Source organism: Gadus morhua, chromosome 8 (genome assembly GCF_902167405.1).
Source record: "Gadus morhua chromosome 8, gadMor3.0, whole genome shotgun sequence".
Classification (NCBI taxonomy): Eukaryota; Metazoa; Chordata; class Actinopteri; order Gadiformes; family Gadidae; genus Gadus; species Gadus morhua.
This window is the reverse complement of record NC_044055.1, coordinates 958,848-977,460: the sequence shown is the minus strand read 5'-3', so window position 1 is coordinate 977,460 and position 18,613 is coordinate 958,848. Positions and strand designations below refer to the sequence as shown.

General features: G+C 46.9%; 1 protein-coding gene across 2 annotated transcripts; it reads left to right on the top strand.

Annotated features, from left to right (window-relative positions):
- Nucleotides 1-1,303: 1,303 nt before the first annotated feature.
- On the top strand, nucleotides 1,304-18,280 carry cul1a (cullin 1a). 2 transcript variants are annotated; one of them, XM_030363882.1, is made up of 23 exons: nucleotides 1,304-1,512; nucleotides 3,168-3,515; nucleotides 3,647-3,696; nucleotides 4,091-4,268; nucleotides 5,222-5,389; nucleotides 6,127-6,177; nucleotides 6,352-6,442; nucleotides 7,538-7,701; nucleotides 9,111-9,273; nucleotides 10,482-10,612; nucleotides 10,756-10,863; nucleotides 11,899-12,005; nucleotides 12,618-12,666; nucleotides 12,964-13,095; nucleotides 13,533-13,650; nucleotides 14,409-14,485; nucleotides 14,613-14,744; nucleotides 15,034-15,126; nucleotides 15,218-15,265; nucleotides 15,761-15,843; nucleotides 16,016-16,121; nucleotides 16,796-16,909; nucleotides 17,218-18,280. In XM_030363882.1, exons 2-23 carry the CDS (start codon nucleotides 3,423-3,425, stop codon nucleotides 17,296-17,298), a joined length of 2,337 nt encoding a protein of 778 aa, XP_030219742.1. In that variant the 5' UTR covers nucleotides 1,304-1,512; nucleotides 3,168-3,422; the 3' UTR covers nucleotides 17,299-18,280. The 2 variants fall into 2 exon arrangements, with proteins under 2 accessions (XP_030219742.1, XP_030219743.1); XM_030363883.1 differs by having other exon boundaries at nucleotides 1,304-1,735.
- Nucleotides 18,281-18,613: the final 333 nt, after the last annotated feature.

Below are 18,613 nucleotides of genomic sequence, written 5' to 3'. Positions count from 1 at the left end.
ATAAACAGACTCCTGAAGCCTTGAAATCAACCATGGGAAAAATTACAAAACAAAATATGAATATGGTAATAATGAATAACTGATGGCTGTCAGTGAATTTGATCAAGCACCAATCAACAAAACATGAGACCCATACATTCAAACATAAAACAGTCAGACACCATTACAACCTTCAAGTCACAACTCAAAACTCACCTGTTCAAACTCGCACACAACGTCTAACTGATCACCGTTTTGATTGTTTGTTTGTTTTGTTTTGTCTTGTTTTTGTTTTATTTACTTTTTATTTATTATGTTTATTTATTTATTTTTTCTACAATGTCTTTTTTTTTATTTTTATGATTTATGATGACTATATGCTCTGTAAGGTGACCTTGGGTGTCTTGAAAGGCGCCTCTAAATTAAATGTATTATTATTTATTATTATTATTCAGAGTAAACATTGTCTTTGAAAGTGTGGGGGGACTTCCAAAGTGCAAGTCATTCTTTGCAGCTTTAAAGTTTGGATTTTATGTAATTTCACTATTTCGCTTAAATATTGAACAAAAACTTTCAAATCTCAACAGCTCCTTCTGCTTAGTTTTTGACCAAAGTCGACGTAAACAACACGATAGAAAGCCTGGATCCCACATCCTGTTCCCCTCACAGTCGGATTTCATGATTATGGAGATTGAGAACCGGTTGTGTACACAGCAACTGTACCACTAGCAGTTGCCTTTGTGTCTGATCCACAGGAATTCACATGAACCCACATCAATCCACAGGAATCCAGATACCCATTTTGAACTTTTATTGAAACATTATAATGCTGCAACATCTTGCCTTCGGTGGCTAGGACTGCAATAGGTCCCACTGAGTTATAGTGACATATTATAAGTTAAATGGCAAACGTAAAAAATTGTATCCAGAATGAGGCATTTCTTTAAGCCATACTGTAGATCTAACCACTTTGCAGGGCTAGTCGTTAGGGCCTAGGTAAGCATTAAAAAGTTATTGCAATCAACATTTGGACACACTTGCCGTATGTATTGATGTCGATGCACGTACTTCAGACAATTATATTTTGCATATGGAGTATTATCGAGAGTTTATTTTCATCTAAGCTGTAATAATAGTTTTGTAAATGCAGCATGCCACAACTACCATTTATACAAAACGTTTTACATATTTACTAATGTAAGGCTATAATGAGGAGCTTCATGTCATTTTATTTTACTATTATTATTAAGCCAATTAAGCAGCTAATTTGATGGCCTTTCTATTGCAACCGCAAGCGGAACTAATAGTAGAGCCGCAATTTTTGGGAGGACGTATTTCTGTGAACCCTCATTAGTTCAGCTCAGCTCCTTCAGCTTTGTTGTGGCAGGGAAAGTGTAAAAATACAGTCTGATAAATGCTGTTTCTTTGAACGAATATTTTGCCATTAGACTCAGAACCCTGACCAGACACACGTGCTATCAATTCTAGTGTTTTTCCTTTCGGAGAACTTAAAGATCAGCATCGTCAACGATGGTAAGAGGGCGCTAACGCATTAGCCTTTAGCCAATGTCGTCACTCGTCCAGTGTAGTGGGGTGCTCGGCTTACGACGTCGTCAGCTACACAGTTCAACATAGCGATCTAAATGAGACGTACAAATAATAATGTGATTTAATGCTACTGATGGCTACACGGATCCCCGACCTGAAGTGTTTCACTGTCTGAGGATCGGAAGAATCAATCCACAGTGCTGACAATGTAAGGAGGCCTCGGCGTCTGCAGTCCCGCTTTAACCTGCTATTTATTATTTAAATAGGTCTGATTTCCACCTCGGTAACCTGTCCGAGACCGATATCTGACACTTTTTAAAATCGCTTATCACCCAGGGATACTGGGCGCCGCTTATAGGAGTAGTGGGGTACACTGGTAATGGTTTATATTGTTGTAGACAAAGAAGGAATATTGCATTCCAGTCCAATAATATCTTTCCAACAAATGAAGGAGCAGTATCATCGGTTTACTCGTTATGACCTGCTAAGCCACGCGAAAAGTTGGGTAGTCTATAGTATCTTCAGGCCTTTATATTATAAACATGCCAAACTTCAGCTCTAAATGAATAGCGCTGTAGTGGATGGTTTCTCTTACTTTTCTTTAAATAGCTGCGTGATGGAGCAAATCGTTATATAATCCAACTTGCCATCTATTATTCCGTCCATATATGACTCGATATATTTGACTCGATAGCTCATTGGCACTTATTCGTATTCACATTATAACGGTTTGATTATTTGGCTAGCTGCGTTCATTCGTTGAGTGCGAGCGGACAGTGATGAACTTGAATATATTAGCCATTGAGACAACAATGCAATGTATGACATCACCAAAACTATAAGATCACGCCTGACCCTTGATTTCTTTTCATAGCATAGCGTACCAGGGTCCATACCATGAGCTGCAAGGGGCGGCTGGTTTATCGTACGCAGTTCACGTCAAACCCTCGGTTCAGCATCCGTATTTGTGAGGTTTAATGCATAGGTTTGTAGTATGTACGGTCAGGATAAGGGCTCTTTATTTCTCTAGTGCATTTGGATATGCATCTGTTCATCAAGGTGTTTGAACTTTCCATTGACCCTTCAACTTGAAACTTACTCTATTTGACAACAGATGGATACAAATTACTTTATTGATCCTGGAGGAAATAATTGGTGGCAGTTGCTAAGCTCAAGCTAGGGAGAAACATCAAAGTAAATAGAATACAATAAACCCAACTAGCAATATAAACTCCAAAATAAGAAGAAATGTAACTTTAATATACATAAAATATGCATCTAACGAAGAAAATAATGTAATAAAATAAGCATATATATGTACCTGAAGCTAAGGTAACGTAAGTGACGCTACTGTTGCCTCTGATTATTAGTGCTGCAGCTATATTGCACAGGTTGTCTGGTATAATTAAGGGAAAAATTTGACCCAATTTGCCTTAGCTTTCCAGTTTTGAGGTAGCAGTTCTAACTGCTGACCGGGTCACTTTGCGGGTTGATTAGCAAGCAAACAAACTGGAATTGTCTTCAAGTGGGGAACAAGTAGTGGACCAAGCAGATGACTAGGCCCTCACTGCCTACAGCGAACGCCAGTGAACCCATTTAGGGTTAATCGTTGTTTCTTGTGTGTGCTCTCGATCCCGCAGCTCCACAGGAACACTACACCCTGATCGTCGATTTCGCTTTTGGGGGACGTATGCAGACAAGCCCCCTGACCCCCACGGCTGCCCTCGACCGCCTCGCCCCATCCGACCCTCCCCCTCCCTCCCTCCCTCCCTCCCTCCCTCCTTCCCCCCTCCTCCTCCTCCTCCCTCACCCCTCAGCTCCTCATGAGGGTGCTGTGAGCTGGGCCAGCGACTGCTCTGCAACGTAAGAGACCGCGGGGAGCCTCTGGAGAGGCCATGTCGTCGTCCAACAGGAGCCAGAACCCCCACGGGCTGAAGCAGATCGGTCTGGACCAGATATGGGACGACCTGCGGGCAGGCATCCAACAGGTCGGCCCCTCTCTCGTGTCCACCGTGTCTCGGGGTCGAAGGGACGGTGCTTGATTAAAAGGCTCCCATTGGTTGGAGCCGGGTGATGTTGTTTGGTATAATATCGATGTCGTTCACGTCTTTCTCCGCAGGTCTATACCAGACAGAGCATGGCCAAGTCCCGCTACATGGAACTCTACACGTATCCTTTACCGACTAAAGGGGTCTGCGTTTGGGGGGGGGTCAGTTATTTACGTGAAAATCACTGAGCAAGTGTTGTCAACTTGCCGCTCAAATTGTGTGGGGGGACATACGCCGCCACCACTCAAATTGTTAGCGGTCGCTAATTTATCCAAACTACAACATGATCCCGAGTGGATGTTGGCAAAATAAATAATTGATTGGCCTGCCCTACTCGGGACAAAAGATTGAAACGAGTGCCGTGCATTAATGGGTATTCTTTATCAGTATACCGTTAAATACATTTGATCATGTAAAAACAAAGGGGCCCAACAGGCCCTCTGTCGCTAGGAATGATGCCCTCGTGGTTCTCCAATGTGGTTGTCTGTGGCCTTGACCCGCCCCGTGCCCTCCAGACACGTGTATAACTACTGCACCAGTGTGCACCAGTCCAACCAGGCCCGCGGGTCGGGACCCCAGCCCTCCAAGCCGTCCAAGAAGTCCCCCACCCCGGGGGGCGCCCAGTTCGTTGGCCTGGAGCTCTACAAGAGGCTGAAGGAGTTCCTGAAGACCTACCTCATCAACCTGCTCAAGGTGAGTCACGCTGCGTTCCAGAGGTGAGTCACGGTGCGTTCCAGAGGTGAGTCACGGTGCGTTCCAGTTGCCTCGGACACCAGCCTCCCGAGTTGGAAGTGGGGAAATCTCCACACTTTCACGGTGCCACGCCCCCTTTTGGTCGCCCCCCCCCCTCTGAACTCTGAGGGTAGACCGAGAGCAGTGGTGACGCTCTCAACAAAAACGGCTGCGCCCGTGAAGAGATTTATTTTCTTTGTATTTGTACCACGTCGGTCATTTTAATGTCGCATTGCGCGGTCTTGCTGTGCGTGCAATACAACGTAAAGTTGTGTTGTTTGTTTTCGAGCTGGTTTTCTTAAGAGGCTAATGTAGCTAACAATAAACACAGACTAGCCAATTTCATGACACAATCCCAAAGACGAACGGGAACGCTATAAGTGCTCCGAGAGTGGAAATTACATCACAAGTGCAACTCGGAAGGCTGGTGTCGGAGGCATCTGGATCGCACCATAAGCTACGAGAGACCGCGCTTTACCGGGATTGGAGAACAGCTAGTGACAACGTGAGGCTGAGTAAACACTGACTCATACCTGGGCTGTAGTACCTTTGCTAGAGTTCCCAAAATAAATACACAGCAAACATTTATTGAAAACCAATCCAAATTTCTGCCATGCCATTTAATTTGTACAGCAAAATGGTCAACTTGTCAAACTTCGAGACTGGCTTCACCTTAATACTAACCATGAATTGTTACGTGTTCAAAGGTGTGTGTTTATGGTGTATTTTACAACTGCCTCAAGCAAATGCTTTATTAAGAAATTCTTACTAATGGACTCGACCGTATTTTGCAACACGAATAAAAGTCAGTACCTGGCCCACCCCTCCCCCTCGCTGCCCCCTCTCCATTGGATGCTTTGACCTTCACTCTCCCTCCCCTGACCAATGCCGGTGCCCCTGCTGTGCTGTGATAGGACGGGGAGGACCTGATGGACGAGGGCGTGCTCAAGTTCTACACGCAGCAGTGGGAGGACTACCGCTTCTCCAGCAAGGTGCTGAACGGCATCTGTGCCTACCTCAACCGCCACTGGGTCCGCCGGGAGTGTGACGAGGGCCGCAAGGGCATCTACGAGATCTACTCGGTGAGAGGGCTGAACCGCGCCCCTGCTGTTCACATCAGTAGTACTAATACTACTCTATATTATTATTAGTTAAATATATTAAAAAAAAAGATTATATTATTATTAATAATAATAACAATATTATGATTATTACTAATAATTATTAGATGTATTATTATTAACATTATTGCTACTATCGGTTAGGGTTGGAGCTTATGAGTATTATGAATGTTATTATTTGGGGTGGAACGAACCACCACATTATCAGTGTGCCTAAATGGCTGAGCTAGCTGGAACCTGGAGATGGAGACCTGATCTGATGTGGTGGGGCTTCAGAGACGTCTAACATGCCCTCATGTGTTGAGTCCTACTCTGTGGTGGTGCTTCAGAGACGTCTAACGTGCCTTCATGTGTTGAGTCCTACTCTGATGTGGTGGGGCTTCAGAGACGTCTAACATGCCTTCATGTGTTGAGTCCTACTCTGTGGTGGTGCTTCAGAGACGTCTAACATGCCCTCATGTGTTGAGTCCTACTCTGATGTGGTGGGGCTTCAGAGACGTCTATCATGCCTTCATGTGTTGAGTCCTACTCTGATGTGGTGGGGCTTCAGAGACGTCTAACATGCCCTCATGTGTTGAGTCCTACTCTGATGTGGTGGGGCTTCAGAGACGTCTAACATGCCCTCATGTGTTGAGTCCTACTCTGATGTGGTGGGGCTTCAGAGACGTCTAACATGCCTTCATGTGTTTCTCTTGCAGCTGGCCTTGGTGACCTGGAGGGAGTGTCTCTTTAGGCCCTTAAACAAGCAGGTGAGTGGCGGGTGAACCTTTCTGATATATTTTGGGAAAAACTTTAAACAAAAAAAAGAGGGGCAAACTATGAAGCAGTTTTATTAATGAAAAAAATAATCAGAAATTCATTGAATGAATTAAATATCTTTTTAACTCATGTTGTAAAATAACTTTTTGTGTTGCTGAATGCAGGTGACCAACGCTGTTCTGAAGCTGATTGAGAAGGAGCGCAACGGGGAAACCATCAACACCAGGCTGATCAGTGGAGTGGTGCAGTCGTACGGTAGGGTCATGCTATGCTTCATACTGTAGCTTCATGCTATGCTTCATACGGTAGGGTCATGCTATGCTTCATACTGTAGGGTCATGCTATGCTTCATAGGGTAGTTTCATGCTATGCTTCATACGGTAGGGTCATGCTATGCTTCATACGGTAGCTTCATGCTATGCTTCATACGGTAGCTTCATGCTATGCTTCATACTGTAGCTTCATGCTATGCTTCATACGGTAGCTTCATACGGTAGCTTCATGCTATGCTTCATACTGTAGCTTCATGCTATGCTTCATACGGTAGCATCATGCTATGCTTCACAGAGTAGGGACATGCCCTAGGCTATGCTTGAATCTGGCACACTGGGTTGGCTCTTAACTCATGTTCTGGCTTTAGGATCAAGGATGAAATGAGGCTGCTATTTTAAACGTGTATTATTGTTGTTTGTTTGAAGATTGAGGGATAAGGCCAATAACACAGTAACCCTCTATAAATCAAACATAATATATATGCTTGTGGCCATGCAGGCACTCAAAGGATTTCAAAAATACATCTAGAATGAATTTGAATTTAAAACATAATGGTACCACTGATAGTTTTCCAGGCATTGATCCTATTTCTTCTTCAAAAACTAAAAAATTGCCCTCCATACAATACAGCCTGTTTAGCACCTAATACCTTAATATTGATGTTAGCACCACTCCATAAATGAACACAAAATATTCAGTCTTCATTTGGACCAACGTTCTTCAGATAAGAATATGCAATGATGTATTTTAAGCAGCATACAAACATGACTTTGGATTTGTGTCCGTATCTAGACTGTTATCTAAACTAGTGTTCCATTCTGTCCCAGTAGTCAATGTGAATGTGTCATGCAAGCATGCATAACACAAAAAACCTATACATAATAATACAAACAGCCAATACACATAATCAAATTGCATTGATGAATTCCAAAAATCTTTTTTTAGAATTGAAAACTAGGGAAAGGGTTTTGCAAGTTTCCTACCCCTTGCTCCGTATTGACAACGCCCTGTGAAATCACATCAATGGTTCAGTGAAGGATGAAACCAATGACTGACCCATCCCCCCCCCCCCAACAGTGGAGCTGGGTCTGAAGGAGGACGACACGTTCGCCAAGGGCCCCACGCTGTCGGTGTACAAGGAGTACTTTGAGAGCCAGTTCCTGGCGGACACAGAGCGCTTCTACACCCGGGAGAGCACCGAGTTCCTGCAGCAGAACCCCGTCACCGAATACATGAAGAAGGCAAGTCGCTCCCGCCCTGTTTTGCACTTGATGTCACTGTCAAGTCTCGCCACCCAGGTGGGATTTTAAAGGTCCCATATTATGCCACCAGGTGTCAGTGTGATTAGCCGTTACAAACCGTTTTGAAAACCAGCCTCTTCTGACATCACAGGTGGGCGTGTCCATCTGTGATGTATGACGGATAGATAAGCAGCGTGTGCTCCAGTCCGCTGGGTAGGCTGGTAGACTGATCTACCCAGCACACATCTAGGTGGACACGCCCACCTGTGATGTCAGAAGAGGCAGATTTTCAAATGGGCTTGTAACGGCTAATCACACTCACACCTGGTGGTATAATATGACACCTTTAAATGGTTCCGCTCCATCTTCAAATGACCCTTGACCTGCGACGGCTGCTGCCTAAGAAGTCCGCAGAAGAACGGGTGTTGAGGCGAGAGTGCAGCCAGCATAGCATGACGCCTCTCGTTCACACTAGCGGGGAACGTAGGCCTCACTGGGTTTGTGTTTCACTGGTTGCTGCTGCTGTGTGATGACCCGTACCACTGGGCGTTATAGGAGATGCTACTTTACTCATTCCTGGTGGGGAATACCGGTGAAACAGCAGGAAGCACAGAACTGTAGTATAAATAATTAATCAAATGAGTATATAATAAACAATAAATAACATAATCTTCACAAAATAAATCCACATACCCAATATGACTACTAGCAAGGTTAGTGAAAATGAATGTCAACATTAAAAACAGTCAACATTACTGAAAGAAAATGTTACATTATTGAAAAGCTCAACATTATTGACCATCAGACCAAGTGTAAGCGTCTAAAGGATCTCAGGCACGGAGTACCGTCCCGTTCCCCGTCCACAACGGGCCAGTGTCCCGGCCGGCCGGTGAGGGAGGGGGTCTAACTCAGGGTGGGCCATTAATCGAATTTTGATCGCGATTTCAATTTTAGCGTCAAACTATCTATTTTTTTTTTCTCAGTTCTCAGTTGCAAAGTGTTTTTTTGGGAAAGGCATGCTGAATAAATACATCATGTTTTCAAACTCAAAAATAATCATTTCATAATGGGGATTTCATTATTGACCAAAATCGTGATTATGATTTTGTTCCATAATGCAGCAGCCCTGTGTCTAACCCCGTGGTGGTCTCAGTGTCTAACCCCGTGGTCTCAGTGTCTAACCCCGTGGTCTCAGTGTCTAACCCCCCGGTGGTCTCAGTGTCTAACCCCCCGGTGGTCTCAGTGTCTAACCCCCGGTGGTCTCAGTGTCTAACCCCCGGTGGTCTCAGTGTCTAACCCCCGGTGGTCTCAGTGCCTAACCCCGTGGTGGTCTCAGTGTCTAACCCCCGGTGGTCTCAGTGTCTAACCCCGTGGTCTCAGTGTCTAACCCCGGTGGTCTTCCCCTGCAGGCAGAGGGCCGTCTCCTGGAGGAGCAGCGCCGGGTCCAGGTCTACCTCCACGAGTCCACCCAGGACGAGCTCGCCCGCAAGTGTGAGCAGGTCCTCATCGAGAAGCACCTGGAGATCTTCCACACCGAGTTCCAGAACCTGCTGGACGCCGACAAGAACGAAGGTGAGGGGGGGGAGAGGGGGAGGGAGGGGGGAGAGAGAGGGGTAGAGAGGGAGGGGGAGGAGGGAAGGATCAAGTGGTACACTGACTGCTGGGAAATGGATCAAGGGTGAAGTTTATTTGTCATGTGCACAATAACAGCAAGTCCAAGTCCTTAATGGCCATGAAATGATTGTATTAAGCTTTTCCTCAACTGGGTGACATAACAAGGTGCAAATAACTATTTTTAAGGTTGTTTTTTATTGGGTTATGGATAACCACGCAATCGTGAGTAATTTCTCCCTTCTCACTCTAATAATCCTAATGGCAAAGAGGAGATGATTGGAGGTGGCCTCTTCTCAAACCTCTGTTATCAGGGCTCAGACTGCCCTTCACTGAACCACGGTTACTCAGAGACTATTGCCGCTGTTCCACTGCATGGTACCAGCTCGACTCGACTCAGCTCGCATTTTTGGCGTTTCCACCGCGAAAACATGGTATCTGGTACCTGAAGTGGCTGCTTTTTTTAGTACCGCCTCGCTCTAGGTTCCAAGCGAGCTGAACCGATGCTAAAAGGTGACGTCGGCAGACGGCCGGCCACTGATTGGCCAGAGAGTGTGACAAAGATGTCACACTCATGTCACGAGAGTGACATGGCAACCATGCTGCTAACAGCCATAGCAGCGCCGCAGCCAACATATTCCACTTCTTCAACTTCTTCAACATGCCAGCTAATAATACGAACACGAATACCATCGCATCGATGTCCTCCATTGTTGTTATGTGGGTTCTGTCCATGTGTGGGTTGCTTAGGTGTTGTTTGCGTCGCGTACAAAAATTTGTCACGGCCCTTTCGCGCAGCCGACCCCGCCCACGTCCAGGAGGTACTATTTGTGGTGGAAAACGACCCGTGCTGCTACCTTGTCGAGTCGTGTCGAGCTACATGTGCGGTTGAAAAGCGGCTTATGACTGGAAATCCAGTTCTTCTTTCAGATTCGCTAAGATATGACTGGTGTTTCCTATTTACAGCGCACACCTTTTCCTTTGAATCAAATGATTGACACATTTCAATGCGTATGTCCTGTTAGGACCCCTCCCTGAATGAAACCGGGGGGGGTGGGGGGTGGGTCTACCCTCTGCGGGGATGGTCATGTGATGCAAACACTCTTCATACCGTGTTCCCCTTGAAACACACCACAGATTGTTCTTCCCTCCCCCCCCCCCCTCCCCAGACCTGGGCCGCATGTACAACCTGGTGTCCCGGATCGCCGACGGCCTGGGGGAGCTGAAGAAGCTTCTGGAGACGCACATCTTCAACCAGGGCCTGGCCGCCATCGAGAAGTGTGGCGACTCCGCCCTCAACGTAAGACACCCCCTCTGGGGGGCAGCACCGAGCCCTCCCTCACTCCTCGACCCTTAAAGGGTACCTCCGGCCATTCAATGCTGGCTTGTACTGACTCAGTTTCTGGGGCCGAGTGATTGACGGCTGTCACCTGTCTCTTTCAGGACCCCAAGATGTACGTCCAGACCATCCTGGACGTGCATAAGAAGTACAACGCCTTGGTCATGTCGGCCTTCAACAACGACGCGGGCTTCGTGGCGTCTCTGGACAAGGTGAGGCCCCGGGGCCCCTTTACCCTCGACAGGCTGCAGTGCTGGGGGGCCCGTCAATGAAGCCCCCATTGTTTAGTCCCACTTCAGCATACCACCGGTGTCCTATCCACACAATAACACATTATATATATATATATATATATATATATATATATCTTTTTAATAAACCTTATTTGGTTATGCCTTTCTGAATATTTGTTTTATTATGCAGACTTTTAAATTTTATTTATAATATTCTCAATTTAACGTTGTAAAATCTTGGTCTTTCCGAAGTTCCCCATTGCAATGTATCCTTACGAAATGTGTGCGTCTCGACTCCTCGATACAATTGCATCACATGCGCCTTACTTAACCAATGTGAACTATTTTGCCCCTTCCTCTTTGTCTGTCTCTGTCTCTGTCTCTGTCTCTGTCTCCCTCCCTCTCTCTCTCTCTCTCTCCCTCTCTCTCTCTGTCCCTCCCTCCCTCCCTCCCTCCCTCTCTCTCTCTCCCCCTCTCTGTCTCTCTCTCTGTCCCTCCCTCCCTCCCTCCCTCCCTCTCTCTGTCTCTCTCCCTCTCTCTCTCTGTCTCTGTCCCTCCCTCCCTCCCTCTCTCTCTCTCTCTCTCTCTCTCTCTCTCTCTCTCTCTCTCTCTCTCTCTCTCTCTCTCTCTCTCTCTCTCTCTCTCTCTCTCTCTCTGTCTCTGTCTCTCTCTCTCTCTCTCTGTCTCTGTCTGTTCCTCCCTCCCTCCCTCTCTCTCTCTCTCTGTCTCTGTCTCTGTTCCTCCCTCCCTCCCTCCGTCTCTGTCTCTGTCTCTCTCTCTCTGTCTCTGTTCCTCCCTCTCCCTCTCTCTCTGGCTCTCTCGCTCTCTCTCTCTCTCTCTCGCTCGCTCGCTCTGGGTCTCTCTCTCTCTCTCTCTCGCTCGCTCGCTCGCTCTTGGTCTGTCTCTCTCTCCTCTCTGTCTCGCTCTTGGTCTGTCTCTCTCTCCTCTCTGTCTCGCTCTGGGTCTGTCTCCCTCTCCTCTCCCTCCCTCGCTCTGGGTCTGCTCCCCCTTCAGGCCTGCGGGCGGTTCATCAACAACAACGCTGTGACCAAGATGGTCCAGTCGTCCAGCAAGTCCCCGGAGCTGCTGGCCCGCTACTGTGACTCCCTGCTGAAGAAGAGGTCGGTCCCAGCACGGGCCTTCTGCACTGCAGGGCACACAGCCCTGAATCACACGTCCAGCCTCACAATGCCTCACAGGCCACAATATAGGGGCCTGAACCGATTCAACCGCAGAAATGACATGCCATGACTATAAATGACATGCCATGACTATAAATGTAACCAACCCGCTCCAAAGCCTTTGACATTATCAAATGAAATGTAATGAAGTTAGAAACCAAAAATGTGTGTACCTGTAAAAATATGCTTGACCCACAACACACCTAGACTCAATTCAGTTGGATTGTTGGTTTAATGTATTTATGGTGTGACATTTGTTTTCAAAGAGATTTTTCTGTAAAATCTTTTTTGAGAAATCTGAAGAAAGCAGTCTGTTCCTTGATCAATACATTGCGATACATTAAGATTCATCACATCGTTTTCCATGCTAACCTAAATGGTGGGATTCCTTGAAGTTGAGGCGTATTTGGTTAAACAGTTGAGCACATAACCCACAATACATGCCAGTTGTCGCACCAAATTAGGATTGCAAGAATGTGTGTCCTGTGTGATATTGCGTTATGTCCGTGTTCTTCTTCTGTGTTTTTTACATCGGTGTTATTGTCTCCACAGCTCAAAGAACCCAGAGGAGGCAGAACTTGAAGACACGCTCAATCAGGTGGTGAGTGCGACGTGGCGTTTGACGGAGAAAGTTTGATGTTTTCGAGGATGTCGCCATTGTCATGGAATAACTCGCTGATTGGGGATATCTGTCGACTACCAGTCTGAGTACAACCAGTGTGATTTATACCTGCTGATGGGAAAGTGCAATTCATTTAAAGCGTGTTGTAGCTTCCAGTGATACTAGAGAATTTGTAGTTTTCAGGGTATTTGAATAAAATCCTCAGATTCTTCGAGTGCGAAGGCAACGTCCCAAAACCGTTGCCATCACGCAACCTCTCTTTTAATCTGTGGTCAGATGGTGGTGTTCAAGTACATAGAAGACAAGGACGTCTTTCAGAAGTTCTACGCCAAAATGCTGGCCAAGAGGCTGGTTCACCAGAACAGCGCCAGTGACGATGCTGAGGCCAGCATGATCTCCAAGCTCAAGGTAGGACCTCCATGATGACACGTGGACCTCAATACTTCCTGCTCAGTCTGGGGGAGCTCTGCGTACACACTGTGTGCCATGTGTGAGGCGGCAAAGGGATGATATCTGGGCCGAATCTGATTTCGCTCAAATTGGCGTCATCCATTGTATTTGTCCCTAGCGAACTGCCGCCTTCAATTAGAGACGCTAATTGGCCGTTCCTCCCCTTTTGTGATAGGTTGTTTATTTTTATGTTTTTTCATGTGCTGTCTATGTATGTGGTATGTGTTCTTTTATATGCCTCTTTGCACCATGTACGGCACTTTGGCCAGTGAAAACTGTTTTGAAATGTGCCTTATGATTGAGATGATGGGATGAGATGAGACTATAGCTCCATTATTGAGGAGTGAGGCATTCAGAATGTGTGGCTTCATTTCCTCGCTTCTGTCCTTCAACAGCAAGCGTGTGGCTTCGAGTACACGTCGAAACTGCAGCGCATGTTCCAGGACATTGGAGTGAGCAAAGACCTCAACGAGCAGTTCAAGAAGCACCTGCTGAACTCCGACCCCTTAGACTGTAAGTGTTCGGCCCGCTTTTCTTTCTGTTTCCATATTGAGTCACAAATAAAACCGTTGGTGGATTTCCTGCCAGTGTTGGCAAGTATTCAATCTAATCTAATAAAGGCTTAGTCACTCGCTATGATAACTGCCTCCAGAATACAGACCGCTCGTGGTGCCGTCAGGAATATGGAAGCCGTTCGCTGTGTCTACGGCTGGTTTAATGAATAATGCATGATATAAGAAAGGGCTTTTTCATTGTTAATAATGCATCATTCCCTTTCCAAATGTTATTATTCTATAGTTTAGATTTACTTAATGATTACTTCATCGTTGGATTGCTTGAAGCTCTCTATAAAATGACTTCACCAGTGCACTGCAGGGTGGAAATAAGGTTCACACAAGTAGAACAAAGACCTTGATGCAGAGCGCCGTGTGGGTCCGGGATGGGCCGGCTCGGCTGGTAACCCCACGGTGGTCAGTACGCTCCACGTGTCCCTGAGCGAGACGCCTCACCCCGACTGGCTGTCGCCCTGCGGGGGGACAGCGCCGTGGGTGTGCAGGGGGGGGTGAACGTTGGGTGATGATGTGAAGCGCTTTGAGAGGACACTGGTCAGAAAAGTGCTATAGATGCAGACCATTTACTGTGTGTGTGTGTGTGTGTGTGTGTGTGTGTGTGTGTGTGTGTGTGTGTGTGTGTGTGTGTGTGTGTGTGTGTGTGTGTGTGTGTGTGTGTGTGTGTGTGTGTGTGTGTGTGTGTGTGTGTGTGTCTGTCAGTGGACTTCAGCATCCAGGTGCTCAGTTCCGGCTCGTGGCCTTTCCAACAGTCCTGTACCTTCGCTCTCCCCTCAGAGGTAAAGCTCTACTGCGCCATGCAGCGCGCGGGGGGGGGGGGGCATTAACGGGGGCGGGGGGGGCATTAACGGGGGCGGGGGGGGTGTTAACGCGGGCGGGGTACTAACGGGGCTCCTTCCCCCTCAGCTGGAGCGGAGCTACCAGCGCTTCACCGCCTTCTACGCCAGCCGCCACAGCGGCCGCAAGCTGACCTGGCTGTACCACCTGTCTAAGGGCGAGCTGGTCACCAACTGCTTCAAGAACCGCTACACCCTGCAGGTACCCCCCCCCCCGGATGAACCTCAGGGCCAATCGGCACGGTGGCAGTTCAGGGCAAGAGACCTAACCTCAACGCGTGCGTGCGTGCGTGCGTGCGTGCGTGCGTGCGTGTGTGTGTGTGTGTGTGTGTGTGTGTGTGTGTGTGTGTGTGCGCTAAGAGAGTGTGGCGTGATAAAAGCGGCGCATTATACTTTCCAAATGTATCAATAGTCAAATCCCATTCCCTCACGCCCACCCTGACACCAGCCGGGGCGTGTTCACGTTGTGATGGTGGCTCTGTGTGCCTCAGGCGTCCACCTTCCAGATGGCCATCCTGCTGCAGTACAACGCCGAGGACGTCTACACGGTGCAGCAGCTCACCGACAGCACGCACATCAAGATCGTAAGCAGAGCGCTCCGTTCACTCATCCAGAAGGTGTGTGTGTGTGTGTGTGTGTGTACCTGACGAGGTCTCGTTCATGCTCTGCTTTCAGGACATCCTGTCGCAAGTGCTGCAGATCCTGTTGAAGTCCAAACTTCTGGTAGGTGCCTGTGCTTTATTGACATGGAATCTTACACCGAATGCTTTAAGTTCATGTAACACCACGACAACCAGAGAAGAACATGCTATACGTCATAGTTTACGACGGATGCCTATGGATCGTTTGGATTCCTAGGCTGGATCCGAATGCATGTCTTGCATACATTTGCAGTGTCAGACGGATGTCTGACATTTCTCCTGGCTTTGTAAATTGTATGAGTATGTACTTTATCCAAAATGACTCAACACACCAGAATGTTTTGTACTTGGCAAGGAGTGTAGAACGGTTTACAGACTCCCATTGGGATTGGCCTCTTAATAATCAATGAGGTGTTGTGTTACACGTTGCCCAGTGCCCGATGGCTCGGTAGGAACGCTGCTAGGTGCTGGACTGGGATCAGTGTGAGGAACAGCCGTGCTGGCCACCGTCAGACTGCCGATGCTTAGCCTGGCTGTTCGCAGCCACCCTTCATATCTGTATGTCTGTGTGTTCAAGGTGCTTGAGGATGATGGTACCAATATGGACGAAGCCGATTTCAAACCAGAAACCGTTATTAAACTCTTCCTAGGGTATAAGAAGTAAGTTCAAGCCGACTTCTAATGTCTTAGTTTTTTCACCTTCCTTCCTTCTTCTGTATTTGTACAAAAAAGAAGCTTGTTCTTTCTTTTTGTTTTCATTTTAACCTTTTCTTTGGGATGTCCGGATGAAGTACCAGCTCATTAAACGCACGCTTATTGTCTCCCACTGTAGTAAGAAACTGCGGGTGAATATCAACGTGCCAATGAAGACGGAGCAGAAACAGGAACAGGAAACCACACACAAGAACATCGAGGAAGACAGGAAGTTACTAATACAGGTGCGCTTTCCCTCAGTGTTACGAGAGTCAGACTGCAGAGTGATCCCGTAATGACGTTTCCCCAGGCTCAATGTAGTGTTTACAGGTTAACAAACATAAATGAATAAAATGGCCCTCCGTGCTTATCTACTGTTAACCACATTGGATAAGGATATCATTTATGAGCCGAAATCTGGAAAGACGGTAGGAAAACATGTGAAAGAGGTTAAAGGTGATGTATTATACCGCCAGGTGTGAGTGTGATTAGCCTTTACAAGCCGTTTTGAAAATCGTCCCCTTTTGACATCAGAAGTGGGCGTGTCCACCTAGATGTGTGACGATAGATGAGCAACGTGTGCTACAGTCCACTGGGTAGGCTGGTAGACTGATCTATCCAGCACACATCTAGGTGGACAACGGCTTGTAGCGACTCATCACACTCACACCTGGTGGTATAATATGTCACCTTTAAACATTAAAAGTAAATGAGATAAACCTATCTAGGTGACAGATCATTAAAGGTTGTGTCGTCCCGTGTTAATATTGTAGCCCCGACTGAAGCCCTTGTCTTGCTTTGGAAATGGAGTTAAAGTTTGCGCATTAGCGATAACGTTACGGGGTGCTACTGGGCCGCGGCTCCTCCTCTGTCCCACGTCTGACGCCCAGCGTGTGGCCCTCCCGTCTCTGACCTCCAGGCTGCCATCGTTAGGATCATGAAGATGAGGAAGGTGCTGAAGCACCAACAGCTGCTGGCCGAGGTCCTCAACCAGCTGTCATCCAGATTCAAACCCAGGGTTCCCGTTATTAAGGTGCTTGGACGTGCACACACGTCACACACTCGCATTCTTTACTACCCCACTTACTGTCAGTATTTTAGAACCAAAGCTGAAGTTTTTAGTCAAGATTCAATGAGCAGAAATATTCATAACTTAGGATATAAAGGAAGGATATAAAAGGTATCTTAATGACACTGAGAACACAAAAAAAACACATAAGCTAAGAAAGCGGGCCGGGTTTAGTCTGTGTGTGCCTGAGAGGGCGGCCTCACCACCTCAGAGCGAGCTGCGTACCTGAGGGGTGACACGTCTGTTCTCCTCCTTCCCCTTCTCTGCTCCAGAAATGCATCGACATCCTCATCGAGAAGGAATACCTGGAGCGCGTCGACGGGGAGAAAGACACTTACAGCTACCTGGCTTAACGCGGCCAGCCCCCCCTGCCCCCCCCCCCCCCCCCCCCCCCCCCCCTTCATTCAGCCGTTTGTTTTTGTACCGGACCCCCGGCGCCCACCGGCCTCGCGCTAGGAACACCACTGACGGGCGCCTCCCCTCTTTAAGGCCCTGTGATGACACACACACACACACACACACACACACACACACACACACACAGACACACAGACACTCACGCAGTCACACACACACACCCCTTTTCCAAAACGTTGTGCATTCCCTGCTGCAGTATCGGTTTGACCAGCAGGGGGGGGTTATCTAGTGTTACTGATGTATGATTTGGCCACATACTTCTACAAAATGCATACAAACACACACACACACTCATATCCCTGCACACATACATGTGAAAGGACGTTCAGAGCACCAAAAAGCAATCCGGTTGCCAAGGTGGATATCCCTGTAATTTTTTGTGTTTTTAAACTTGGCCACGGGAGCTGACTGCGTTGTGGTTGTCAGTACCCCACCCTCGACCCCCCCACATAGGAAGTGACCAGAAACGCCTACAGATCGAACATATTTTAACGTAAGAAAATATTACAGACAACCAATGTCACTCTGAAGACCTTGTCACTCTCTTTGTAAATTTGACATTTACAGTGCAATTACTTAATAAACTTTACCTTGAGTTACATGAACTTTGCATGCCACTCAAAACACATCAATGAGTTGCTTGCTTGCTTAATTCAACGGCTTTGGGAGGGGAGTTGTTAGCAGAAAACACTCCTTCAGCAAAAGGTGAATGTGTGCGTGTGTGTTTATATATATTTATATACGTATATGTATACGTGTGTGTGTGTGTATATATACGTATATATATGTGTATGTGTGTGTGTGTATATAAGTGATCTGTTGGTTTGAAGCAGGGCATCCATGTTGAAGCATCATCATAAAGGAAGTGATCTCTTTTGTTGAATCAAAAGGACATTAATAAAAAGTTTGTAAATACAATCTCTGACGTCCTGTCATTCTGTGTAGTCTTGTTGCTCCTGAAGTGAACCCTGAGCGTGGAGCAGATGTTCATGTAGATGCTCTAGTAGCTCGTCACTGTGCGGAAGCCTCCGGTTCCCTCTCCATCACTGTGCAGACCTAGTATTATAAACCTATAAATATAAGTTTATTGCACATTAATTGCACTATTATAACTGAAGACTTTCTAATGTGTGTTAAATGTTTCAGAGTTTTGTGCTATTCTCTTGACGGCAACTCTGACAGAAACATGTTGGTGACGTCTTCTTACTGCTTATAGGTCTGCTTTTACTTTGAACACATGACTACATAAAT

What these genes read in the sequence shown, in the direction of transcription:
- cul1a (XM_030363882.1), top strand. Translation starts at nt 3,423, where the DNA reads ATGTCGTCGTCCAACAGGAGCCAGAACCCCCACGGGCTGAAGCAGATC. An exon ending in TGTTGAAGTCCAAACTTCTG is followed by an intron (nt 15,266 to 15,760) that starts GTAGGTGCCTGT and finishes TGTGTGTTCAAG; the next exon opens with GTGCTTGAGGATGATGGTAC. An exon ending in ACAGGAAGTTACTAATACAG is followed by an intron (nt 16,122 to 16,795) that starts GTGCGCTTTCCC and finishes TCTGACCTCCAG; the next exon opens with GCTGCCATCGTTAGGATCAT.